Raw genomic sequence first — 23,528 nt, forward strand, 5'->3', positions numbered from 1 at the left:
ACTCTTATCCAGACTAAGCAGCATGACTACTCCAATCAGAGTATACTCAAACTAAGCTCATCAAAGTAATTTACTCCTATCAAACTAAGCCTCTCGTTCTGATTCAGATCGTCTAATCGTTTGAGTGCTATGTGTTGTGGACATTCCGACCATTCTCGCCATCTGGAGTGTCACATGTTAGCGGCAAAAAAATTATAGTTTGACATCCACCGTAAAATAGTTTGTAATATGATCAATAATACATTGTTATGTGAAGAAAATGATAAAATAACTTGGTAACTAGTGTAAAATGATAAAATAATAATTGATAACTATTTCGAGTTTTAATAATTTTTTTCCATCTATCTCAATTAGGAGAGTAATTTACCCCGAATGAGTTTTCTATTCAATAATACATCGCCATGTTAAAAAACACTTATATGTAACAATGTATTATTGAATAAGAGATGAAAGTAAACCATTTCATGAGAATTCTGTATTTCCAACTTTTTACCATAAAGCTAAAGTAAATTAAAAAACACGGATGAGAATTCCAGCTGACAGCCCATGGCCCCATGACTCAGAAGGGTAATGATGACAAGCAATTTTCAATTTTTCTTTAAGGAGAGACCAAGTCAAGCTACCGCAAAAGCGCACCCCGTTGATTTCTCCCTGCCCTGGACTGAGTATTCCATGGGGTCACCACCAAACTACAGGACACACCAGCAGCCCACAAATGTTTACAGCCACCCACGCTCTCCTCCTCCTGCTTTTCTATTTTATTTATCCTTTTATTTATCTGTTTGTGAACTTTTTTCACCATTATTATCACTAATTACATTAATTAATCACATTCAAAGTCAAAGCCACCACTGCCTAATCAGGCTTCAATTAATACACTTTGAAAAGCTCTTATGCTTTTTTGGGTCTGGATTCCGTTTTCAGATGTTACCTGCAGACTAGAAGAAGATCCAGAGTAACCCCATGTGCGCACACCACCTGTTTGGTCAAATGTCTCAGTGAGGCAAACGCAGTGGGGGTGAGAGAGACGGAAGAAATTCCAAAGTTTGGATTTTTAAACCCATAAAACAATTGCATGGTTTGCAGAGCTTTCACACACATCATTACAGCTAATCACAATCATTGGCATTGGCATTGGCATTCTGCCTGAGAGCCCCCCAAGTCTCTATAAATATCAACCACTCTGTCTTCTCAGTCTTGCAGTTGTTTTTTTAAGTCTTTTAGGTAATTCTTTGCAGACCCAGATAAATACTGGGATCTGGCCACCCAAAAGGTACCCCACTTAGGTCTTCCCCGAAACCCCCCAACCCATTATTGCTTTGGGATTTGTGCTTCTGGGTTTCATTGCAATTGATCTATTCTTTCTGCTTACATTGATTGAATCTTTATGTTTAGTGTTTTGTTGCCCTTCTTTGTCATTGTTTGACTGATTTGAGTAATGGGTGGCCACTCTCCATTTGCTTTTCCTTGCATTTTGCTTCTTTTCTTGGGGGGTTGTTTTGCTTCTGTTCAAGATCAAGTGAGGGATCGAATCACACAATTGCCAGGACAGCCAACTGTGGGGTTTGCTCAGTACTCTGGTTATGTGACTGTCAATAGGAAAGCTGGTAGAGCATTGTTTTACTGGTTGACTGAATCCCCGGCAAATCGTCGGCCCGAGTCTAGACCACTAATGTTGTGGCTTAATGGTGGCCCTGGTTGCTCTTCTGTTGCTTATGGAGCAGCTGAAGAGATTGGACCATTTCATATTAGACCTGATGGAAAGACCCTTTACTTGAATCCCTATGCTTGGAACAACTGTACGTACAAATGCATATTATCTACTTTAGCTACACAGTTGTCATTTCTTTGTTTGTTAGTTCTAATTGATTTACAAATACTTGGCAGTGGCAAATTTGCTATTCCTTGAATCACCAGCTGGTGTCGGTTTTTCATATACGAATACGAGCTCAGATTTGTATACAGCCGGAGACCAGAGAACAGGTGGTTGTTCACTTTAGTTTTGTAACTTTTTTGAATCTTTAGTTTCTAAATTGGTAAGTCTAGAAATTAGAAGATTCTTGAGTTGTGTGAATCATGTTTCTCTGTTTATATATTAGTTTAGTTTGACACTGCTGTATATTCTTTGGTATCTGGTTGTCTTGTGTAGCTGAAGATGCGTATGCATTTCTAGTCAATTGGTTCGAAAGGTTCCCACAGTACAAGCACAGAGATTTCTACATTGCTGGAGAAAGTTATGCAGGTACTTATTTAAAGTACCTCAACCTGTTTGCCTCCTTTCGTCTTATAATTCATTTTTGCTCGGTTCTTTGTGTACTTGATATGATGATGACGAGTTCGTTTTAAAATTTCATTTTCAGGTCATTATGTTCCCCAGTTGTCTCAAATCATTTATGAGAGAAATAAGGGAAAGAAGAACCCAATTATTAGTTTCAAGGGATTTATGGTAAGAATGCAGGATTCTTTTGAATTGCAATTCTGTGCAAATACATTCTGCATCTTTCCTAAAGCAAGGGGTGCTTGGTACAACATAAATGCTTTGACTTTTTATTTGAAGAATACTAATAAACAGTGACACTTTACTTTTTTCACAATCGAAGTAGTATTTGATTTATTATTTTTGTTAAATTTGTAAATTTAAATTTTTTAAATATATGTGTCTATCACCCTTTCAAATTAAGCAACTTATAAAATTGACTTTAAAGTGTAAACTACAGCTTAATTTTATTTCTGTTTGTTTTTAATTTTTCTCTATTTTGATATGAAAAGTGCTGAAACTAACCTTGTGGTAACTTTGTTAGCTAATAGAATATTAAATATTTTAAGTGCAACCGAGCAAATCAATGAAGTACTTCATTTTTTTTTTTTAATCAAATGAAGTACATTGTAAAATTCAAGCATTATTTTGAGACTAATTTATTTCATACAATATTTTGACACTCAATTTAAACACACAATTCTTATGTTCTATATTTTTTATTACTTACAATGTCCCTATATTTTATGAGAACTTATAGAATCTGAAATGTGAGTAAGTGCCCAATTTTACACACAGTTCTTCTTCTATGGAATACCTTCTCAAGTTTCAGAAAAAAAAGAGACCTATTTATATAGATGTATTTATCATGTTGATTTATTTCTTTTTGCCAGGTGGGAAATGCTGTGACTGATGATTACCATGATTATGTTGGCACATTTGAATACTGGTGGAACCATGGTTTAATTTCTGATTCTACCTATCGATTGCTACGTGTAACCTGTGACTCTGGATCCTCTCAGCATCCGTCAGTGGAATGCATGAGGGTGCTTAAACTAGCAGAAATGGAGCAGGGAAACATTGATCCATACAGCATTTATACTCGTCCTTGCAATAGCACTGGTTCCCTAAAGCATAATTTGAGGGGTCATTACGTAAGTTCTGATTTAAACTTTCTCTCCCTTACTGGCGATTCATCCCGACAGTCATCATTCTCTAATTATTTGTTAATTTGGTAACGGTTTGCAACATCTCTAGATTCTATAAAGATGAAAGTTCTGATTCTAAATTTCGTCAGTGGTGGCACAAGTAGTTAAAATTTGGTTGCTTGCGTTTCATTACCACATTAGCATCATCAATATGCTCCTCATAGCCTTAGAGTTTCTCAATTGCATCTCTTTTCTTTTCAATCATTCAGAAGATCTGTTAATTAATCTTACTATGTTTAAACTCAGCCATGGATGTCCAGAGCATATGATCCCTGCACTGAGAGGTATTCTGAAGTTTATTTCAACCGTCCAGACGTTCAAAAGGCACTCCATGCCAATGTAACTAAAGTTTCTTATCCATGGCAAACATGCAGGTATGTATTTTCTTCTCAATATTCACCGGTTTTCTTGCACTTTCTGTAATAGCAATCTTACATAACTGCTTTCCACAGTGATATTGTTGGAAACTACTGGGCCGATTCTCCTCTGTCCATGCTTCCGATTTACAAGGAGCTCATAGCTGCTGGTCTTAAGATATGGGTATTCAGGTAGGCTGACCACATTACCAACTCATTATCCTCAGCTCCCTGAATATATATGATTCAAGTGACATTTGTTTGGCTGAATGTTTGGAAACTTGATGCTAAAATACTAGCACATAGTAGTGGTAATGGTGGCCGATATTGGATGTGCATTGCCTCTAGATATTCCCTAGAGGCAGTCCTGTTTTTTACGTTCATTAAGAATTTACTTGCAACAGCTCACTGGGCGTTTCATTATATTGTGCAATGCTGACCAATCATAAAGATGCTGTGTATAGATTTTGTGTGTACACGTGTATGTTGTGGATGTAGTTTTTGGAACTGTAGGTTGGTTAAAGAGGGACTAGGAAGATGAAAATAGAAAATTTTATTTTTTGGACTTTTTATTGTATTTAGTAGTTGAATGATCAATTATATGTGAGAAAATGATATTAACTTATAAAATTTACTTTGCTGACTGAAAATCAGTTTTTCCAGAAGCGTTCTCCTTTAAATTTATTGGCTAAGTAAATGAATATAATCATTTTGCTGAATCAAAATTACTTATCATGTTTATTTACAAAAGGAACCTGACTGCCACTGTTATTATGCTTCTTTTCATTGCAAGATTTAAAGTTTAAAGAGGCTATTTATCAATATTATATTATTTTTTTGGTTTGTGTTTTATGCTTTCTAGTGCTTAAATTTGCATTGTGTATCTGGGTAGAATCACAGATTTCTTTCATCATTCTTCTTTTCTTGGTTTTACTGTGCGGCCTGTAGCTGACATTTTTATTTATGAACTCTTTGTCCAGTGGAGACACTGATTCAGTGGTTCCTGTGACTGCAACTCGTTACTCCATAGATGCTCTGAAGCTACCAACCATTACCAACTGGTTTCCATGGAACGACAATGGCAAGGTTAGTGCTATCGGAAAAATGTTCTTTAGAGACTGAAACTTCAATTGCAATTTCATGTTTTCATTGTAATTTCAGTCAATAGCATGGTAGCCTTTTGCATCCAATATTTTTCTCATATTTGATTTCTTTGGGCCATGGACTGTGCTTCTAACAATCATATCTTCCGTTAACTGGACATAGCCTTTTTCTCCCTTAAACTTGGTAATTCTGCAGTATATTGTATAATCCATACAATATAGCATTGGTATAAAAAAGAAGTTGGTGTGGTAATCACCGTAAATAGTCACCAACATCTCTCTTCTATAATGTTTTATGATGATACTTTTGAGGTGTTTACTATAGGGTTGTCCTAAGTTGATAACAACAATGGTCAGAACTGTTTCTGCAACTGTGGTTAAATCTCCGTTGTCGTATTTGGTACTGGTTATTTGTGTCACTGACTATCAATGGTCAGAACTGTTTCTGCAACTGTGGTTAAATCTCCGTTGTCGCATTTGGTACCGGTTATTTGTGTCACTGACTCACTGCACACATATTGCCATCTTCTGTTGTTACTTGTTTGGCACTGCGAATTTGTTGGATGAGTTCCCAAATGTATGAACCCTAGTATCTGCTGGACACTTTCATGTTAAATACACGGGGGTGGCTTCTATTGTTACACAGGGATCCGTAAATTAGCATGCCAATGCACGTCAACCTTGAAAATTTAGTGATCTTTAGTTGGGCACTGGTTTTGTCCTAGGAGCCCTACTATTTCATCTTCTCAAAAGCTCTTGTTCTCTTGTTTATATAGGTTGGCGGCCGGAGCCAAATATACAAGGGTCTGACATTTGTCACCGTGACCGGAGCTGGGCATGAGGTTCCACTCCATCGGCCTCGCCTAGCTTTCATTCTTTTCCGATCGTTCTTGGAGAGCAAGCCAATGCCAAGTTAGATCGATTTGATCTTATTCACATATTCTTGATGAATAAGCACACAAACACCTGGAATTGCAGCAATTGTTCATACACAGGGACCTAGAAAACGCAAAATAAAAGCAGCATTCATCTCGAGTGCCCCACCATTCTTGCTCCGAGCAGCGCCATTTAATAGTCCGTTTTAGCGACAAGTACCAACAGTTAAGAGTAAACATTGGAATTGTTCTATACGTTTTGTATTACAGATATATATTCTTTATATTGGTATTTGATTTGGTGGGATTGCAGAATTGATTTTTGTTTGAAAAGGATGATGTTTCTTTGAGTTCAAAGCAATGCCCAAAGTTAACGGCGGAATTAGATGCTTGGTTTCTTCGGATCCAAGAAATAATGCATATTATTTTGGACGGTTCAGATTACATCAGTTAAATCCGCGGTGGCCATGTTAGACAAGTCAAAGAGAGATTAAAGTTTACACTTTTACCTGTATCTCAAAACTTGAATTTGTTTATTACAATGAAGATCTCATGGACATGTTATAGCAGCCAGTTTGTTCCCCTAAGAAAATCAAGTTAAGCAATCAGTTGACAAATGAAAATATATATATATATATATATTATACGAATCCATGGCATCATTCTTTTTACAACTTTGGACGCACGTTTTTGTGAGACCCCTTCATAATGTACATACACACACAATAAGGCTAGTTTAATTTTATTTTAAATATTAGGAATTTAGGAACATTGCTCTCCTTTGATAAAAGGATAGAAAGAAGTTTGTTTAGTAGAATTTCAATCCCTCACTGAGAAAAAAACATGGCGAGAGAGAATTTGTGTAAAAATTAGATCATGATTCTTGAAACTAAATAATTATAACCCACCTCTTAGAACAACTCCATCCCTAACAAATTGATTGGGCAATTGGGCAATCCAATTCCCCAAAATCCCAAAAATAAACCCCACGAGAGCTTATGACTGAGTGGATCTGAAGTCAGGCTGACGTTAGTCATGTAAATCCTGACGACAACATTAACATAGTTGGGGCCCGTGTTGCAGGCGCACTCAACCCTTACAACGTGGCTCGTTTATGAGCCGTTGGATTTTTTGATCAACAGTCTTGATTTTTCAGACTTGAAAATTTAAAAAAAAAAAGAAAAAATCAGCAAAAATTCTATTATTACCGTTGGGGCCATGTGTTAAAATCTGGGCTGTTGGATTGTAAAAAAATGTAATACAACGGTCCATATTAATTATGTAAGATAAGAATTATACAAAAAAACCATAAAATATTTAAAAGATTTATAATTTTTTATATAAATACTCAACTATTCTCTTCCATCCTACACCTCATTTTAAAACAACATGTAGCGCTACGAGATTGGTTAACAATCTAAATGAGATTTAAAGAAATTTCAAATGATGACACATAGCGTGACGAAATTGGTTAAAAATCTCTATATGAAATTAAACATAAAATTATCTTTTAGAAAAATAATTTTTTTAATACCAATTTGTCTGACAATTCATTTACAGAATAGAGATGCACTTCAACAATTAATATTCACTACGAAAGTAATTACCTTAATTGTCTGACCAGTAATTGCCTTAGTAAAATGAACTTGCTCTTATGAAAGCACCTATTAGCTCCTACGGATCACCAGTGACCAGCAAACTTAAACCTCATTCTCAGAATCGGGCTATATAACCATGGCCAACCTATGGCTAGTTGCGCTCTGTACTTCTACTTGTTTATTAAGGCATATCTATGTGGATTGTGGAGCCTACATCAAGGCTTATGCTAAGCGTTTGTGAGGGATTCAAATGGAGAATAATGTACATGATACGGTTATATTGTCACATAACGTTTAGTGCTAATAAAATAAAAATAAGTGAACAAAAATTTATACGTATTTTATTTCATTGGGACACCATTGTGACAGTCTATCTGTACCATACATGTTCATTTTAGAAGTATCATTATGCTTCTATCATTGAGGTACTTAAGGATTATAAACTTCAAAAGTAGATCATCATTATCCTATAATTGACGTACCAAACTAAATATTATTAGAAAGTTAATTAATTGGGAAACTTTTCCATTCAAAAAACTGGTGTCAATTGGAGCCGTAAAGAGAATCAAACAAAAATGTTGAATAACTAGAGGATAAGAAGAGAGGAAATTTCCTTCCATTATATTCTGATTAATATTCTGATTAGTATTCTGATTATTATTCTGATTAATATTCTAATATTCTATTCCTTGGCGCCAAAGTCATGGCATGGCCTGCCTAATCCTGCTTCAGATCAATGTGATCATGCTTCAAAAAGAAGCTCAAAAGGGGGTCCCATGCACCACACAAAAGCAAAAGCACCTCACTCACGTCATGCACAACATACCCCAATGCATGTCGACCAATTAGATATATTCCTTGCTTGCCGTTGGACAATGTATAAGGAACTGATTCCTCTTCAACTCATCAGCTATGTGTTGCTTAGAAGATTGGAGAGCAACTTCAATGACACCGGTATAGCGTTATCGTAGGCTTGTAGTGTTTAGCGTCAATGATACAAGAATAAATTTTCTTAACACAATATCGTAGGCTTGTACTCACGCCAAATCAAACACTAGAAGGACACTGTAGTCACTGACTAATTAAAGTTTATGAATACATATATATATATATATATATGGAAAGCAAATAGTGCAATTGGGATAAGCATTTGAATTGTTGAAGCTTTTCCTGCACCAAACACAAAGCAAGGCAATGCCATTTCCACCCATTTAAAGTGAAAGAAACTAAGAGTACTAATACACAAACACACAAGAAAAACACACAAAAAGATTGTGCACAGAGAGAGAGAGAGAGAGAGAGAGAGAGAGAGAGAGAGAGAGAGATGTACAGGTTCAGCAACACAGTGATAGGGTTCTTGAACCTCTTCAGTCTCTTAGCATCAATACCAATAATCGCCGGAGGTCTATGGATGGCAAGGAGCAGTACCACATGTGAAACTTTCCTCCAAACCCCACTTTTGGTGGTGGGTTTTGTGGTGCTCATAGTATCCCTAGCTGGGTTTATTGGTGCCTGCTTCCATGTGGCCTGGGCACTCTGGGTGTACTTGGTGGTGATGCTGCTGATTATTGCAACCCTAATGGGTTTGACTGTGTTTGGGTTTGTGGTTACAAGCCAAGGTGCTGGAGTGGAGGTGCCTGGTAGGGTCTATAAGGAGTACCACCTTGAGGATTACTCACCATGGTTAAGGAATAGGGTTAACGATCCTAATTATTGGAGTAAGATTAGGAGTTGCATCTTGGGGTCTAAAACTTGTGCTGAGCTTATTGCTTGGACACCTCTTGATTATCTTGAAAGAGACATGTCTCCAATACAGGTAATTTAAGTGCATATGTATACACATATACATACATACATACATGCATGCATACATACACACATACATATATATATATATATATATATATATATATATTTGTTAAATGGTAATCTACAATTGCTGGCTACTCAAATTCTTTTGGATTACGTTTTTCCACACCTACTATGTACAATTAATATCAATTGCAAGATATTTTTCTTCAACTTTGGTTCTTGTTTTATTATTTATTTATTTGTTTCTCAATAGCAATAAAATTGTTAATGCTTGTTTCCTTTATTCATATATTTATTCTTAATAATAGCTTATTTATTTATTCAAAATTAATTAAGGACTATATTGTTTTACGTATGATTTAGGGTTGCCACTTACTACTACGGTCTGATATGGTATTACTCTTTATTGGTAAGTGAGAGGTTTTATGTTCGATTCTCACAGCGAATTTGAACCACATTATTGCTAGCACATTGTATGAATTAACCCACTCTCCCACCCCCACCCCCTTAGTATAGTCGTTTGTTAAAAAAAAAAAGGGTAGGATTTAGGGTTGAAGAATAATTAATTAGAATATAAAAATATGAAATCATATAGTTTTTTTTTAGAGATAATCACAGTTTAATTCATCTAAAGAAAACAAAGCAGCACGAACTGATTTTGTTTAGCCGATTTTGAAGATTTAAACTTAATGAAATACGCTTCCCATGTTTATGATCGTATTTCTTAGCAAAAGAATGAAAATTTATAGAAATAGCTTTTCTTTTTGGTGTTAAAGCTTGTAATAATTAATTAAATAATTTTGGGTCTAATTAAAGCTTGTAGTAATTAAGTTATATTTTGGGTGCATATATGCAGTCTGGTTGTTGCAAGCCCCCAACTTTATGCAATTACAACATGGCAACTACAGTGAGTCAAGACCAAGATTGCTACCGGTGGAATAATGCGCCTAATATGTTATGTTACGAGTGCGATTCGTGCAAAGCTGGAGTTCTTGAAGATATCAAGAGGGACTGGCACAAGCTCTCTGTGTTGAACATTGTCATGCTTGTGGTCCTCATTGGAGTATATTCAATCGGTTGCTGTGCTTTCCGAAACACACAACGAGCTGAAACGGATCACCCGTATGGTCAGAACCGGATGAGCAAAGTTCGTCCCCGTTGGGATTACCACTGGTGAGTTTAGAGTTTTTTAGTTTTTATTTTTATTTTTTGAACAAACACTGGTGAGTTTAGACTTAAGTGCATATAATATATATACATTGCGAGACCATGAATTTGAATAATTGATTATACTAATTTTTATCTGAATACATGACTTGTAGATTTAGGTAACTAAGTCAAACAAAAAACCGTAACCCTAAGAGTTAATAACACTCTTCCACCAAACTCGTAACCATTGGGCTTTTCCCTTTGTTTTTTTGAAGATTACAAATATTAATGCGAAAATTATGAAAAAAGTTCTAAGTTTCCAAAAGGAACTTTAGTTGCCATTAAAAAAAAAACCCATCAAATTAGGGCTGAAAAAGATGTGTAATTCTGAAATTTGGTAAGTGTTTGGTCTAAAGTGCTTATCAAGACAGCTTTAAAAATGCAGCCCCACTTAAAGCTATCGACCTTCTCTTTTAAGTTGCCAAGCAATATTGCTTTTGGTGATTTATTTTTTTTATTTTTATATATTTATGCAGGTGGAGATGGTGGCACCACAGAAGAGAACAGCTTTATTAGTTGAAAGAAACTCTATCCTTTACTGGTTATTCTAAATCTTGTTCTTAGGTGTGCTCTAAAGATGGGACAATTCAGTTGTTTATTGGAGAGGTCTCAAATTTTCCTTCGTTTTGGCACAGACTTTTTTAATTTCGCTGCTTTCTGTAAAAAGATGGTTTTACTTTTATTTGATGCCATTGCCAATGTATGTCATTTCGTTTCTTTCCCTGCCTCACTGCCTTTCGAGGTGATAAACTTTTTGAACCATTTCCTTTCTTTTCCTATCTCACTGCCTTTTGAGGTGATAAACTATTTAGGCCTATGGCCACCAAAGTCATCAATATTGTCCCAACTTAACAATCAATTATTAAATGTTTGATTTTTACAAAACTTTCGATGATATTAGATGTGCAAGCTCCTATATATTAATTGTATATTATTTTAATTATCATATGATCTTATACTCCAACATGGTGGTAGTGGTAGTGTAGTTTTTTTATTAAACGGAAAGCTACTAAAGGAGGTTGAAGTATATGAAACTTGGACTACTTGCTTATAATAGTGCATGAGTCTAATACTGGATTGGCCAAGTTTGAAAAAGAATGGGTTGCATCAAAGTGGACGACAGTCTGCATGTGACAATGAAATCTGGTATTTATTTAGTTTTAACTTTATATATAGGCTATTTCAACGAACTTTGAGGGTTGAAATGATGAGAAATTACCTATTCTAAAATTGAGGAGCAATGTTTTCTCTCCTCTGTGAGAGCTTTCTCTCCGCCGTGAGAGCCCTCCTCTGTGAGCGTATTTCTCTTCTTGGTGAGAGTCTGATCGAGAAACCTTGAACACATTTCAGTTCCTGTCTTTAATTCATTGACCAACCTTCTGACGCCTTCAACTCCCTCAACAACCCAAAACTTTCTCTCCTGGGGTGACCTTCGTGAGTTCCGCCTCTGTGCGTGTGGTTACAGGTTAGTGTTCGATCTGTGTTATGTGTTTTTCAGGTCAAGCTCTTGGGCTTGGATCTACTGGGTGGAGGGCAACTGAGTCTCTGGAAGCAGGAAGGTTGGTGGAGATAGGGCCTAGGGTGACGGAATGGGATTGGGGCTTTTCAACCTAGGTCGATCTACCCCACGAGGGCTGCAGGGGATGTTGCGCTGATCTGATTGGGGGGTTTGCTTCTGTCAATTTGGAGTTGTGGGATCGGTGCGGTTTGGGGCTTCAGCTGTGGTGATTCTTATATGGGGCGGTGGGCTTCTATCATTCTGGTAGGTAGTAGGGGGTGCTGTAAGGGTTTAGGGTGACGGTAAGGGGGTGGGGCTTCTCAATTTTAGGGTGATTATCTCATCGAGGGGGACTGGGGTGGGTTGGGGTTTATCAATTTAGGGTGACTCTCTCTTCGGGGGGTGCTGGGGTGGGCGCTGTGATTGGGTTGGGGGTTATAAAGTCTGTCAGTCTGGGTTGCGGGGGCTGGGTCTGTGGGTGGAAAGGGGTGGGGTTTCATATTTTGACAATTTCCGTATCGAGGGTGGTGGGGATTGCTGGGGTGATTATAGCGGGGGTGATAACTCCGATTCGATTGGGAGGAGTGGTGTACCAGCATTAAGTTTGGTCGATTGGTTGCAGTTATGAGGATACTAACGATGTGTTGACTAATTGGCCGAGTTGAAGAAAGAAATCAGCTGGTACACTGGGTGGCTTATAAGTGTGGTCTGAGGTTGTTTACAGAAAGTAAAGGTTTCTCTACGTCTCAGGCTGGGCGAGTGGGGCAGCGGTGTTTACAGAGTGATGGCGACTAGTGGGGTGGATGAACTGGTGGTTCAACTGAACCAAACACTGGAGTTATCAACTATGGAGCAGGGAGTTAAATTGGTTGGGAAAGTCTTTACGCAGAAACCAGTGAACAAATGGGGAGTCAGGAATATTCTTAGAGCGGCTTGGAAAGAGTTGGGTGAGGTGGAAATAAAATGGGTAAGGGAGAATGTCTTTATTATTTCGGTCAAAGATGAAAATGTGGCTTCAAAGATCATTGAGCAGGTCCCCTGGGCAGTGATGAAGAAGGTGTTCTCGATCGTGAAATGGCCTCCGGAGCTCGCATTAGAGGAGCTGGAGTTGAATGCTGTTCCATTTTGGACTCAAATAAGGGGAATTCCACTGGGCTTAGCCTCTGTTGAGAACGTTCAGCGTGTAATCAAAGAGGCTGGGGAATTTATAGCCATGGAGGATCCCGGACACGCTCGTGGATTTGTACGAGTAAGAATCTTAGTTGATACGGAGAAGCCATTATTTAAGGGATGCTGGATTCGAAGGGAGTCAAATAAGGAAACCTGGGTGAAATTTCGGTATGAACGGCTTCAAGATTTCTGCTACAAGTGTGGACGGATTGGGCATATAAATACAGAATGCTCCGCTGAGATGTCTGGAGAAGGGGAGGTGGCGTATGGCGAGTGGATTAAGGCGCCGCCGATAAGAGAGGTGGTGATACCAACGAGAGTGGAGTGTGTGGGCAGGGGGGAACGCCGGCAGGCCAGGGCGGTGCGCGGACCGGGCTTCACGTCTGCACAGAATCAAGGTAGATTACGGATGTCAAACTTACAAAGAATGGAGCGTAATCAAACCATTGAGATTGGGGGAGCATCTAAGAGTCGTGGCACAGGTCAAAAAAAATGGCGTAGAAGAATGCGGGTGGAGGGAGAGGATTCGTCTTCCTGCTCTGAAATGGAAAGCATAAAAACAGTGGGTGAAGGACAATCGGGCGATGTACAGGGGGCAATGACACTCTGTCCGCCCAGGGTGATGACCCACTCTGGGGCAGCAAAAGAAGTGGGGAAGCACAAGATTTGGTGCTAACTCAAGCTCCACAGAAGAAACTCAAGGGCCCGGTTACGGAGGAGAACTTCCAAGGTAGGGCGGCAGAGATAGGAAGGAGGTTAAACAGCAAGGATGGAGGGCTAACGATGGAAAGCGCGAACCGTACGGCGGAGGAGAATAAGGAAGAAATAAGTGAGAATACTGGAAGACGGGATGTAATGGAAGGGGGGTCGGACTTTGATAAAGGTAGGATGGTGACACGGAAGGCGGGCAAGTGGGCTCGGGGCGGTGGCGGCTGGCCTTCAACAGCCGCAGGCCAGCCATGAGTTATATCTTCTGGAACTGTCGTGGGCTAGGGTCGGACACGACAGTCAGGGCTCTCCATGGGCTTATTCGCAAAAAGAGACCCTCTATGATCTTTTTATCGGAGACTAAGATGAAAGATCATAGAATTCTAGGGGTGAGGAGGAGATTGGGTTATGTTCATGGCTTTGATGTTTCGCCAGTTGGAAGTTCTGGAGGATTGAGCTTGTGGTGGGAGGACAATCTGGAGGTTAATATTATCTTTTCGTCCAAGCATATTATTGATGCTGTGATGAGAATTAAAGGGCAAACACATTGGAGTCGGATTACGGGTGTGTACGGAACGCCGTATAGAGTTGAGAAAAATCTGTTTTGGGAATGGATGGTTAACCACTTTACCCCCACGGACATTCCTTGGATTTGTGGCGGGGACTTCAACGAATTCCTGTGGGATCATGAGAAGTCTGGAGGAGTTGAGGTTTTGTACAACAGGCCAAGGTTCTTAGAAGAGTTTCTGTGTTCCTCTCAGTTGATGGACTTGGGGTTCAATGGGCCGGCTTTTACGTGGAGAGGGCTGAGAAAAGGGGATTGGGTGGAGGAGAGATTAGACAGGGTCATGGCGAATGAGAAGTGGCAGCAACTCTGGCCGAACTCTCAAGTTATGCATGAAACGGTTTTAGCATCGGACCACTGCCCAGTTATTCTTAATTCTAATATTGAAGGGCAGAAAGGAAGGAAGATGTTCAGGTTTGAGGCGTATTGGGTCTCGGAGGAAGAGCGTAAGAATTTGGTGGAAAAGTGCTGGGATCGGCGGCATATTGGCAGCCCTGTGAATAGGTGGGTGAGATCTTTAAACGATTGTCGTTATCGTTTAAGCAGGTGGAATCGCACTAAGTTTATGGGGCGAGGTAGCAGGATCCATGATCTTCTTTCCCAGTTAGATTTGCTCCAGCGGGACTGGGGTCCAAACTATGATGAGATAAGGGAGATATCTCGGCGGATTGATGAGTTAAGACTCCAAGAGGAGAGTTATTGGTGCCAGCGATCGAGGGTAAAATGGTTGAGGGAGGGGGATGCTAACACTCAGTTTTTTCACTCTTCAACCCTTCAGAGGCGGAGGAGAAATAAGATAGTGAAGCTTAGGGATGAGAATGGGAGCTGGGTGGAGAGTCTGTCTCAGGTGCGCCAATTGGTGGATAATCACTTCACTTCAGTTTTTAGCTCGGCAGGGGATCGTAACTGGGGGTCGCTGCTAGATTGCATTAATCCCTCGGTCTCGCCAGAAATGAATGAGGCGCTAATTGCACCAGTCACGGAGGAGGAGATAAAGGTGGCGGCTGGGAATATGGGAGGGCTAAAGGCTCCTGGCCCCGATGGTTTCCAGGGGATCTTTTATCAGACATACTGGGAGATTGTGAGGGAGGGTGTTTCTGCTTTGGTTAGAGATTTGATTCAGGATGCTGCGGGTTCGAGTTTGATAAATCAGACTCATGTGGTGCTGATTCCCAAAGTCCCGAATCCGGAAGTTGTGTCGCAATTCAGGCCGATTAGCCTGTGCAACTACTCGTACAAAATTCTGTCAAAGATTCTTGCTAACCGGTTGAAGGTATTATTACCTAAAATCATCTCTCCTTCTCATAATGCTTTTGTGGCGGGTAGACAAATTCAGGATTGTATTGGCATAGCCCATGAGATGTTTCATTATCTGAAGGGAAGGAAAGCTCGGAATAGATTGGAAATGGGGATTAAACTTGATATGCAGAAGGCGTATGATAGGGTTGAATGGGATTTTTTGGATGCGGTAATGGAAAGAATGGGTTTTTGCAGTAGCTGGAGATCGATAATTAGTGGTTGTGTTTCGTCTGTGAAGTTCGCTGTTCTCCTAAATGGGCAGGCTGGAAAGTCTTTTGTTCCCTCGCGGGGTCTCCGTCAGGGGGATCCTCTTTCTCCTTATTTATTTATTTTGGTGGGGGAAGTTCTATCCAAACTGATTCAGGGTGCGGTTGACCAAGGTAGGTTGGAGGGTGTTAAGATAGGTGGATCCGGACCCGTGATTTCTCACCTTTTCTTTGCAGATGATACCCTTCTGTTTTTGCGGGCTGATATGAAAAACTGCCGGAATTTGAGACATCTGCTGGACAATTTTTGTGTGGCGTCGGGGCAGAAGGTAAATTTGGAGAAATCCAGTGTATATTTTGGGGCTAATGTTCCGAAGGTGAATGCTGATCAGATGGGGAACGCCCTTGGTATGACGGTAGTAATCAATCCGGGAACATATTTGGGGGTCCCTGCCATATGGGGTCGGTCGAAAAAGCGTGGTCTTGCTTATGTGAAAGGAAGAGTAATGGAAAAGCTACAAGGGTGGAAACAAAATACTCTTTCCCGTGCCGGTAAAGAGGTTTTAATTAAGGCTGTTATCCAAGCTATCCCGGCATACCCAATGTGCATTTTCAAATTCCCAGCCGCTGTTTGTAAGGAATTGGATGCGTTGGTGGCTGGGTTTTGGTGGGGATGCAAGGAGGGAGCCCACAAGATTCACTGGGTTTCAAAGGAGGTTTTGGGTTTGCCCAAAGACATGGGTGGTTTAGGCTTCAGAAATTTTCAGGAATTTAATGATGCTCTGCTTGCTAAACAGTGTTGGCGTTTAATCACGGAACCGGATTCGTTGTGGGCTAAGGTGATTAAGGCTCGGTATTTTCCACATAACTCAATCTGGGATGCGAAGAAGGGTGGGCGGGCCTCTTGGGCGTGGAGCAGCCTCATCTGTGGCAAGGACTTGATTAGGGAGGGCTCCCATTGGCAGATTTTGGGTGGTCAGGAGGTGCGGGTGTGGCAGGATAGGTGGCTTCCATCCTTGCCCCTTGGACACCCGGTGCCGGTTGGCCAGGTTACGGTTACTCCCAGTTTAAGGGTCAGTGCACTTATCTGTCCGGAGTCGGGGCGGTGGAATATTAGCTTTTTACAGCCTTTCATATCGGGGGAGGCTATGCAGGCTATTGAGGAGACGCCTCTTGGGGATTTAAGTTGTAACGATAGGCTTATCTGGGATATGAGTAAGAACGGTTCTTATTCGGTCAAGTCGGGATACAGATGGCTGCAAGGAAGATCGCTGGCGAGAAGGGATTTGCATCGGCCTTCTGTTCGTGGGGTTCCCAAAGCGTTTTGGAAGAGGATTTGGAAGCTGGAGGTGCCCCCCAAGTTGCGGCATTTCTTGTGGCTTACTGTTCACAATTGTCTTCCTACTCGGGATGCACTGTTCCGACGGAGGTCCTCTCAAACCTCTACTTGTCCTATTTGCTGCTGCCATGATGAAACCATTGAGCACATTTTCCTTTCCTGCTCTTGGGTTGAGCCAATTTGGTTTGGAGGGGCGTTGGGTTATAAAGTGGATCGTCTTTCTCTCCCTTCTTGGTCGGACTGGATTCAGGGGGTTTTCTCTCCGAATTTATGCAACTCTGGAGATATAATGTGGAGACAATCTTATATTGTGTTTACCTGTTGGTGCATATGGAAGGCTCGCTGTGATTTTGTTTTCAAAGGGGTGCCCATTAACCCCTTAAAGGTCCTGGCTGCTGTCTCTGCGGCGGTGAGCTCGTTTTGTGGTGCAAAGGCAAAGGCTGGGGATAGAGGAAGGGGCGACGGCAGGAGGAACTTGCAGGTTACGAGATGGTGTGCTCCGGCCTACCCTTTTGTGAAGATTAATGTGGATGCTAGCTGGTCCAAGGCATCAAAGATGGGTTTTGTTGGATTGATTGTGAGGGACATGGAGAGTAAATTCGTGGCTGCTGCGCGGCATCCTATTACTGCTCCTTCTGCTGCAGCAGCGGAGGCTTCTGCGTTGTTGCACGGGTGCATGCTAGGTGCAGAGTTGGGTGTAAGGTATGTAATTCTGGAATCAGACTCTTTGGATGCGATTAAATGTCTTTCTAGCTCGCTGTCTATGGGTAGTTGGGAGGCATACCCAGTGCTGGCTCGGGTTAAACAGTTGGGGGGAGGGGAATTCATTGATTGCCGATGGTCTTGGGTGCCACGGTCTGCTAATGGCGTGGCTCACAAGATTGCATCGATTGGTTTTTCGGAGATGAGTGATGTCGTTTGGGTCGTTAGGCCCCCATCTTCGTTGGTCTATGTATTGAACAATGACGGATTACCTTGCCCTCATTAATGGGGTTATGGTGGTGCTGGGGGTGACGCCTCTACTTGGTGGAGGGGTCGTTGTGGTTTATCCCTTGGCACTGCTTGGTATTGTTATTATGTTTGCCTCTCTGTAGGCCTTTTATTTAATGATATGGTTCTTGTTTTCAAAAAAAAAAAAAAATTGAGGAGCAATTGACTGTTTATTCGGCTACAGTCAATTGTTTGCCTCTTGATTTCATCTTATTTACAATAAAACCATGAGATTTGGGCTGGGTTTGAAGGATATTTATTTGAACTGAGAAGGGTAATTTTTTCCGGAGGGTTTAGGACGAATTACCCCTTTATTTCACCTTATTTGCAAGAAAACCCATTATATGTGGACTAGGTTGGAAGGGCAATTTTGTCCTGTCGGTTTTGGCTAAATTTTGGGGTTGCTGTGTAGGGTTGCATTTGCTGCCCTTCATTGATGGTTTCGGGGAATTGAGGCTCTGACAGAGAGCGAAAGAAACAGAGAGAGAGAGAGAGAGAGAGAGAAAGAGAGAGAGATGCCGATGGGAAGACAGCGCAGGGGAGAGGTATGGGTGATGGATTTCAAAACTGGGAAAGTGGGTTTTGTCTTCTCGGTTTTGACTGAATTCGAGGGTTGTTGTGTACAGTTTCATTTGCTGTCCTTGAATGAGGGTTTGGGGGGGATGGAGACTCTGACAGAGAGCGGAAGAAAGAGAGAGAGAGAGAGAGAGAGAGAGAGATGATGATGGAAAGAGAGCGAAGGGGAGAGGTATGAGTCATGGATTTCAGAAGTGGGAGAGTGGGGATGGTCAGAGAAAACCATACGGGTTATCCGGATCTACCGCTGCATGCCTGGATTTCGAAAGATAAGTGCTTTTTAAATTTTTTTTTTTTTTTTTTTTTCTATCAGCTTAGAAAGATAAGTGATTTCGAAAGATAAGTGGATTATTTTCGAATTTTTTAGTGTGTTAGGTCAGATTTTGGGGGAATCATCAGAGATATTAATTTCCCTTATTAGTTTGCTTTTCTCTCATTTTGCACATTCATCTCTATGTCTGCCTGTTTGTTCTCTGTCTTAAGGTCGGTTCTTTTTTTTTTTTTTTTTTTTTTGGGGGTTTTTTGTATGGCTTTTTTTTTTTTTTTTTTCCTTTTTGTTTTCCAGGTTATAGATCTAATGCTCTTTTGTATACCAATCTTGGTTTTGTTTTTCTTGGAAAATTGTTTTTATCTGATTGTGGATTCGTGGGTTTTAATTTCTATGGTTTGTTGCAGGTTGCAAAGCAAGAGGTTCTCACCTCAAGATTCGGTTTAAGGTACTGTTATTATTATTTTTAGTTCTTAGAATATAATGTTTCGAACTAATATGATGATTTGGTTGTGAAATGTGGGATTTGTGTTCGGCTTCTGTTACGTATGTGATTTGCTTTAGTTTGGTTTTTGATTGGATAATATTTTGATTTGCTTTAAGAGTTCTGATCTTCCACTATAATTGTGATTTGATTTATGAACTGATATTCACACATTTGAAACTGATGTGCAGACCATCATGAGGATCACCACACCCATGATCATGTTCATGATCCTGGTGTTTCTTCTGTCAGCATAGTTTGTGAAGGGAACTTAGAACTTGAAAAGGTAGGATCTCTGTTTTGTCGTATTTTGCAATATATTTGATAATTTCTTCTGTGTCTTCCATGTGGACCTGTTGCCTTTGAATGAGACAAGTACACATTTGAGGGCCAGTTGCATCCAGAGTCTTTGTCCAGGCATGTATGAAAGAAAACTTGACAAAGGCTACTGATTTCGTTTTTATTTTTTCAGGCTAACATATGGCTTGGTACACTGTTGTTGAAACGAAGTGAAGACATATATCGTATGAAAGGTCTTCTATCAGTTCAAGGAATGAAAACGAGATTTGTCTTCCAGGTGAGAAACTTGCTGCTAATGGACATTGACATCTTTTTTATGTTAATGGATTTTTGGATCGTGTCTTTACTTTCTGATAGAGAAGTTTGATTTTAGCTTATTTGTTTCTACGGATTAATGCATTCAAAATATTATTTTGTATGATTTTTTACATACGTTTGTGGATGAAGGGTTTAGGTGCTCTGAAAATGCCCACCCATATTTTTTTTACACCAAGTGTATATGGCAACCCAGGCATTCCAACTTGCTCAGGTGCTTCAATCTTTTCAGTTTTTGGTAATTTTTGCCCCTGTTTGGTTGCTGGGAAGGAGAGGGAAAATAAGGCAAATCATCAAAGTTGATACATATCATTTGTTTTTAGTCACATTGATTTTTATTGTGAGAAATTATGTGATTATTTTTTTATAATTACCTGTGGAATTGAATAGTATTAGCTAAAGCTCTCCCACTGCTCAGTTGTATCTATATTAAGAAATTGCTGAGTAGATGGACTACAAAACTCAAATTCCCTCATTCTGTATATTTGCAGTTGCTTTTCCGTGTAAATCTTCTCTTTCAAAGAATTCAAAGGCCTCTAATTGTATTCATGGACTATAACTGTAATTATACAATGTACATTATTATTTAAATATAAAAAGGTATAATTTATATATAGTCAATTTAGACTCATTAAAATATACAATCTTTAAATACAAAAGTAAATTTGAAAGAAGTTGAAGTAATATATGAATGCTATGTGATTTATTATGTTCAAAATTGAAATTGGAATCATGATGTTCTTTGATATGAATGAAGTGTGGTGTTCTCCTTCAAAAAGTTGAAATTAGGTCTCTTCATCCCCTTAATTTCATTTTCTATTAGCAAAGAAATGGGATACCAATGTACTTATGTGTATTGTTTCAATTTCTATGTTTGCTAATCTTTTCCCAGGGAAATACTTCATTTAAGGAAAAGCCTGAAATAATGTTGTCAAGTGCTATACTGAAGCTATCAGATTGAACATGATGTGTGCAACTTAGATTGCAACCATGCAATTGCTTACTTGGAGGTAATAGTCATTCTATTGCATGCATATCTTTAGAATCTTTGTTTTTTATAACTATTGGTGAAAGCACTGCAGACCAAATCATGTTATATATGCTTATTGTAAACAGTTATGTTTGTAAATTTGAAGCCCAAATTAACATAATTTTCTCCCCTGTTTGACCACGCATTTATGAATGTTGGATTAAAATGTGTTTATTTTTGGGAAGAAATGAGACGGTTGGTTTGAGTTTTAGAAGCCTTTGTTTTTCTGCCTTTTATGGCAATGAAAAAAAAGGGGGAAAACATTGGTCTTAATTGTAATTTCCAATTCTTTACGCTGTTAGTAGTTAAAATTAGGGGAATGGCTATTAATATAATTTTTGGTGTATTTCAAGTTTCTAATTCACAAACTGAGTGAAGGTCACAATAAGTATTAGTCACTACGAGAGTGTTGGACTATCCTCATTCTGGAACCAGGTTTAAGAGGCCCCTGACAATGACATTGAAACGGGTATATAACCCTCTTCTTTTCGTCTTTTAGTCTTTCGCTTACTCGAGCATATGCTGTCATTTAAAATTAGTGGTCTGGTTAATGTACCTGCAGTATCAGTAGTTCCTCTCTTTTTAATGGAGTGGTTCCCTTTCTTGGGCATGTAAAATCTTGGTGTCTGTAAATGCACACATCACATGACTTTTAACACAAGTCTTGCTTCTATCATTTGATGTTACAGTGGGTAAGCTCTGAATTTAATGAATTGTTCAACTTTGAATTCAATGAATTGTGGTGTTTTATCTTCTGAATTTCTAACCTATTAATATTGGAAGACCTAAAAGATTATTCCAATGTATTGTTTCTGGATTTATTCAAATTAGTAGTGAAATGATGGTATTTATAAATTTTAATTTTTTTTTCTATGATTTACATGTTGATGCAGATTTATTCTCTACGATTATCTGGTTAGGGTAAGCATTTTGGTGAGCTTTGATTTTGTGAGGGTAAACTCTTAATCTTTCCTCTATCGTTTTGTAGTTCATCCTATTGTGTTAATTTAGAGCTATTTTAATGCTTTTATGTTTGTCGTTCCGTGCTGGGAAATTGGAAAGCTCTGGAAACAATATAGTTCTTGAGCTAATGTGAAGATTTTGGGTTGAACATTGTGCTGTGAAGATATTGGGTTTAATATTTGATTCCGTTTTTCATTTTGCACTTACAAAAACAGAGGATTGTGGTTAATTATTGTGATGTGAAGCTTCTATTTGATGTCGACTTAATGAGTAGCGATGTAAATTAAACTACGTATTTTATGGATCAATTCACATATCTCTTGCTTTTTCTTTCATTTGGAGATAATTGTGTAAATGTGTGGTTTTGTGAGCGTTACTCATGTAAAACATGCGTTCTCTAAATTGTTACATTTAAGAATGCGATTATATCGCTGTAGCATTTTCAGTTAAATTTTCTATGAATATTATTCATGATTTGAAAACCCGCAAAGCGCGGACAGTCCTGCTAGTAAAACCTAAAGTCCGGGAGTTAAAACTCTAAAACCTATGCAAGAAATGAATGCTAATTGCCTGTCAAAGGGAAAAACATTAAAACTTTGTCGGTTAAGATGAAAACTAGACATTAACGTCAAGATAAGAGAACGTCCATACAAATTGGATTGGAAAAGAATTCCCAAATAACTAGCTTCTCAACTGTTAATTTCAACCATGGTGTTTAGATCCTTACAATGCAATAACATATATATGTGATAGGTTTGTTGATAAGTATGATCCATTAGGTGGTGACGGTCCATCCCATGCATTACTGCTAGGTTTTTCTTGTATACATACATGCATATATTTAGTCGCTTAATGCATGGTAAGGAACCTTGATCGACATGCATAAAGCTCAGTTGATGGTTAGTTTTCTTTAATTTCAACCACCAGCCCCAGCGATTAAATTCAAGGACATTGAAAGTTCCGGGAAAGGATATTCATACATTTTCTTCAAAATTATTAGCAGTCCACACCATATGGCCCATGCCTCTTGACATTTGCCCCCATGGGAATCCATTAGACTTTAAAACCAAGATCCTTGTTTGGTTTGCCACAACGAGAACCACACATAAAACCCTCTGATATTTCTCATCTTTTAATTAATTTTGTGCAGCTTAAATATTGACTGCAAAGTAGGTAACCCTTTGGCCCTCAAGATTAATTTTGTCTGATATACCAAACATCATGAACCACTTGCACGGTCACTATTGATTGCGTGGAATGAGTTTTCTCTTATCCCCTCTGGACTTCCTGGTTAATATATCGACTCTCAACGAGTTTTTTTATTACCAAAATAACAATTGACCATAAAAAGATCACAATTTTTTTACTTGAATTTTGACGTTGTACGTAACTGAAAATA

General features: G+C 39.2%; 3 protein-coding genes and 2 long non-coding RNA genes across 7 annotated transcripts; 4 read left to right on the forward strand and 1 right to left on the reverse strand.

Moving 5' to 3' along the window:
- The first annotated feature begins 586 nt into the window (after positions 1 to 586).
- Positions 587 to 6,114, forward strand: LOC103926632 (serine carboxypeptidase-like 27). Its single transcript, XM_009335440.3, has 9 exons — positions 587 to 1,799; positions 1,888 to 1,983; positions 2,150 to 2,242; positions 2,361 to 2,446; positions 3,151 to 3,411; positions 3,712 to 3,839; positions 3,918 to 4,013; positions 4,802 to 4,907; positions 5,701 to 6,114. Exons 1-9 carry the CDS (start codon positions 1,439 to 1,441, stop codon positions 5,839 to 5,841), a joined length of 1,368 nt encoding a protein of 455 aa, XP_009333715.2. The 5' UTR covers positions 587 to 1,438; the 3' UTR covers positions 5,842 to 6,114.
- A 175-nt stretch (positions 6,115 to 6,289) lies between these two features.
- LOC125468859 lies at positions 6,290 to 8,869 on the reverse strand. 2 transcript variants are annotated; one of them, XR_007251209.1, is made up of 2 exons: positions 8,728 to 8,865; positions 6,290 to 6,382 (listed from the first exon to the last, which is right to left on the reverse strand). It is a non-coding gene; the product is annotated as an uncharacterized LOC125468859 (long non-coding RNA). The 2 variants fall into 2 exon arrangements; XR_007251210.1 differs by lacking the exon at positions 6,290 to 6,382 and adding an exon at positions 6,970 to 8,567 and having other exon boundaries at positions 8,728 to 8,869.
- Positions 8,574 to 11,135, forward strand: LOC103926631 (tetraspanin-6). The gene is made up of 3 exons (XM_009335438.3): positions 8,574 to 9,213; positions 10,066 to 10,382; positions 10,895 to 11,135. The coding sequence occupies exons 1-3, from the start codon at positions 8,722 to 8,724 to the stop codon at positions 10,932 to 10,934; spliced, it is 849 nt and encodes a 282-aa protein (XP_009333713.2). The 5' UTR covers positions 8,574 to 8,721; the 3' UTR covers positions 10,935 to 11,135.
- A 523-nt stretch (positions 11,136 to 11,658) lies between these two features.
- On the forward strand, positions 11,659 to 14,049 carry LOC103936395. Its single transcript, XM_048565234.1, has 4 exons — positions 11,659 to 11,731; positions 11,917 to 11,977; positions 12,667 to 13,568; positions 13,679 to 14,049. Exons 1-4 carry the CDS (start codon positions 11,659 to 11,661, stop codon positions 14,047 to 14,049), a joined length of 1,407 nt encoding a protein of 468 aa, XP_048421191.1.
- A 4,611-nt stretch (positions 14,050 to 18,660) lies between these two features.
- LOC125468891 lies at positions 18,661 to 22,464 on the forward strand. Of its 2 annotated transcripts, XR_007251252.1 has the most exons (7): positions 18,661 to 19,485; positions 19,713 to 19,807; positions 19,994 to 20,098; positions 20,269 to 20,350; positions 21,029 to 21,146; positions 22,060 to 22,120; positions 22,229 to 22,464. It is a non-coding gene; the product is annotated as an uncharacterized LOC125468891 (long non-coding RNA). The 2 variants fall into 2 exon arrangements; XR_007251251.1 differs by lacking the exon at positions 18,661 to 19,485 and having other exon boundaries at positions 19,589 to 19,807.
- The last annotated feature ends 1,064 nt before the right edge of the window (positions 22,465 to 23,528 follow it).

This window comes from the organism of the source record quoted next, unplaced genomic scaffold (genome assembly GCF_019419815.1).
Source record: "Pyrus x bretschneideri cultivar Hongxiangsu unplaced genomic scaffold, Pyrus_bretschneideri_v1 Contig4, whole genome shotgun sequence".
NCBI classification, from domain to species: Eukaryota; Viridiplantae; Streptophyta; class Magnoliopsida; order Rosales; family Rosaceae; genus Pyrus; species Pyrus x bretschneideri.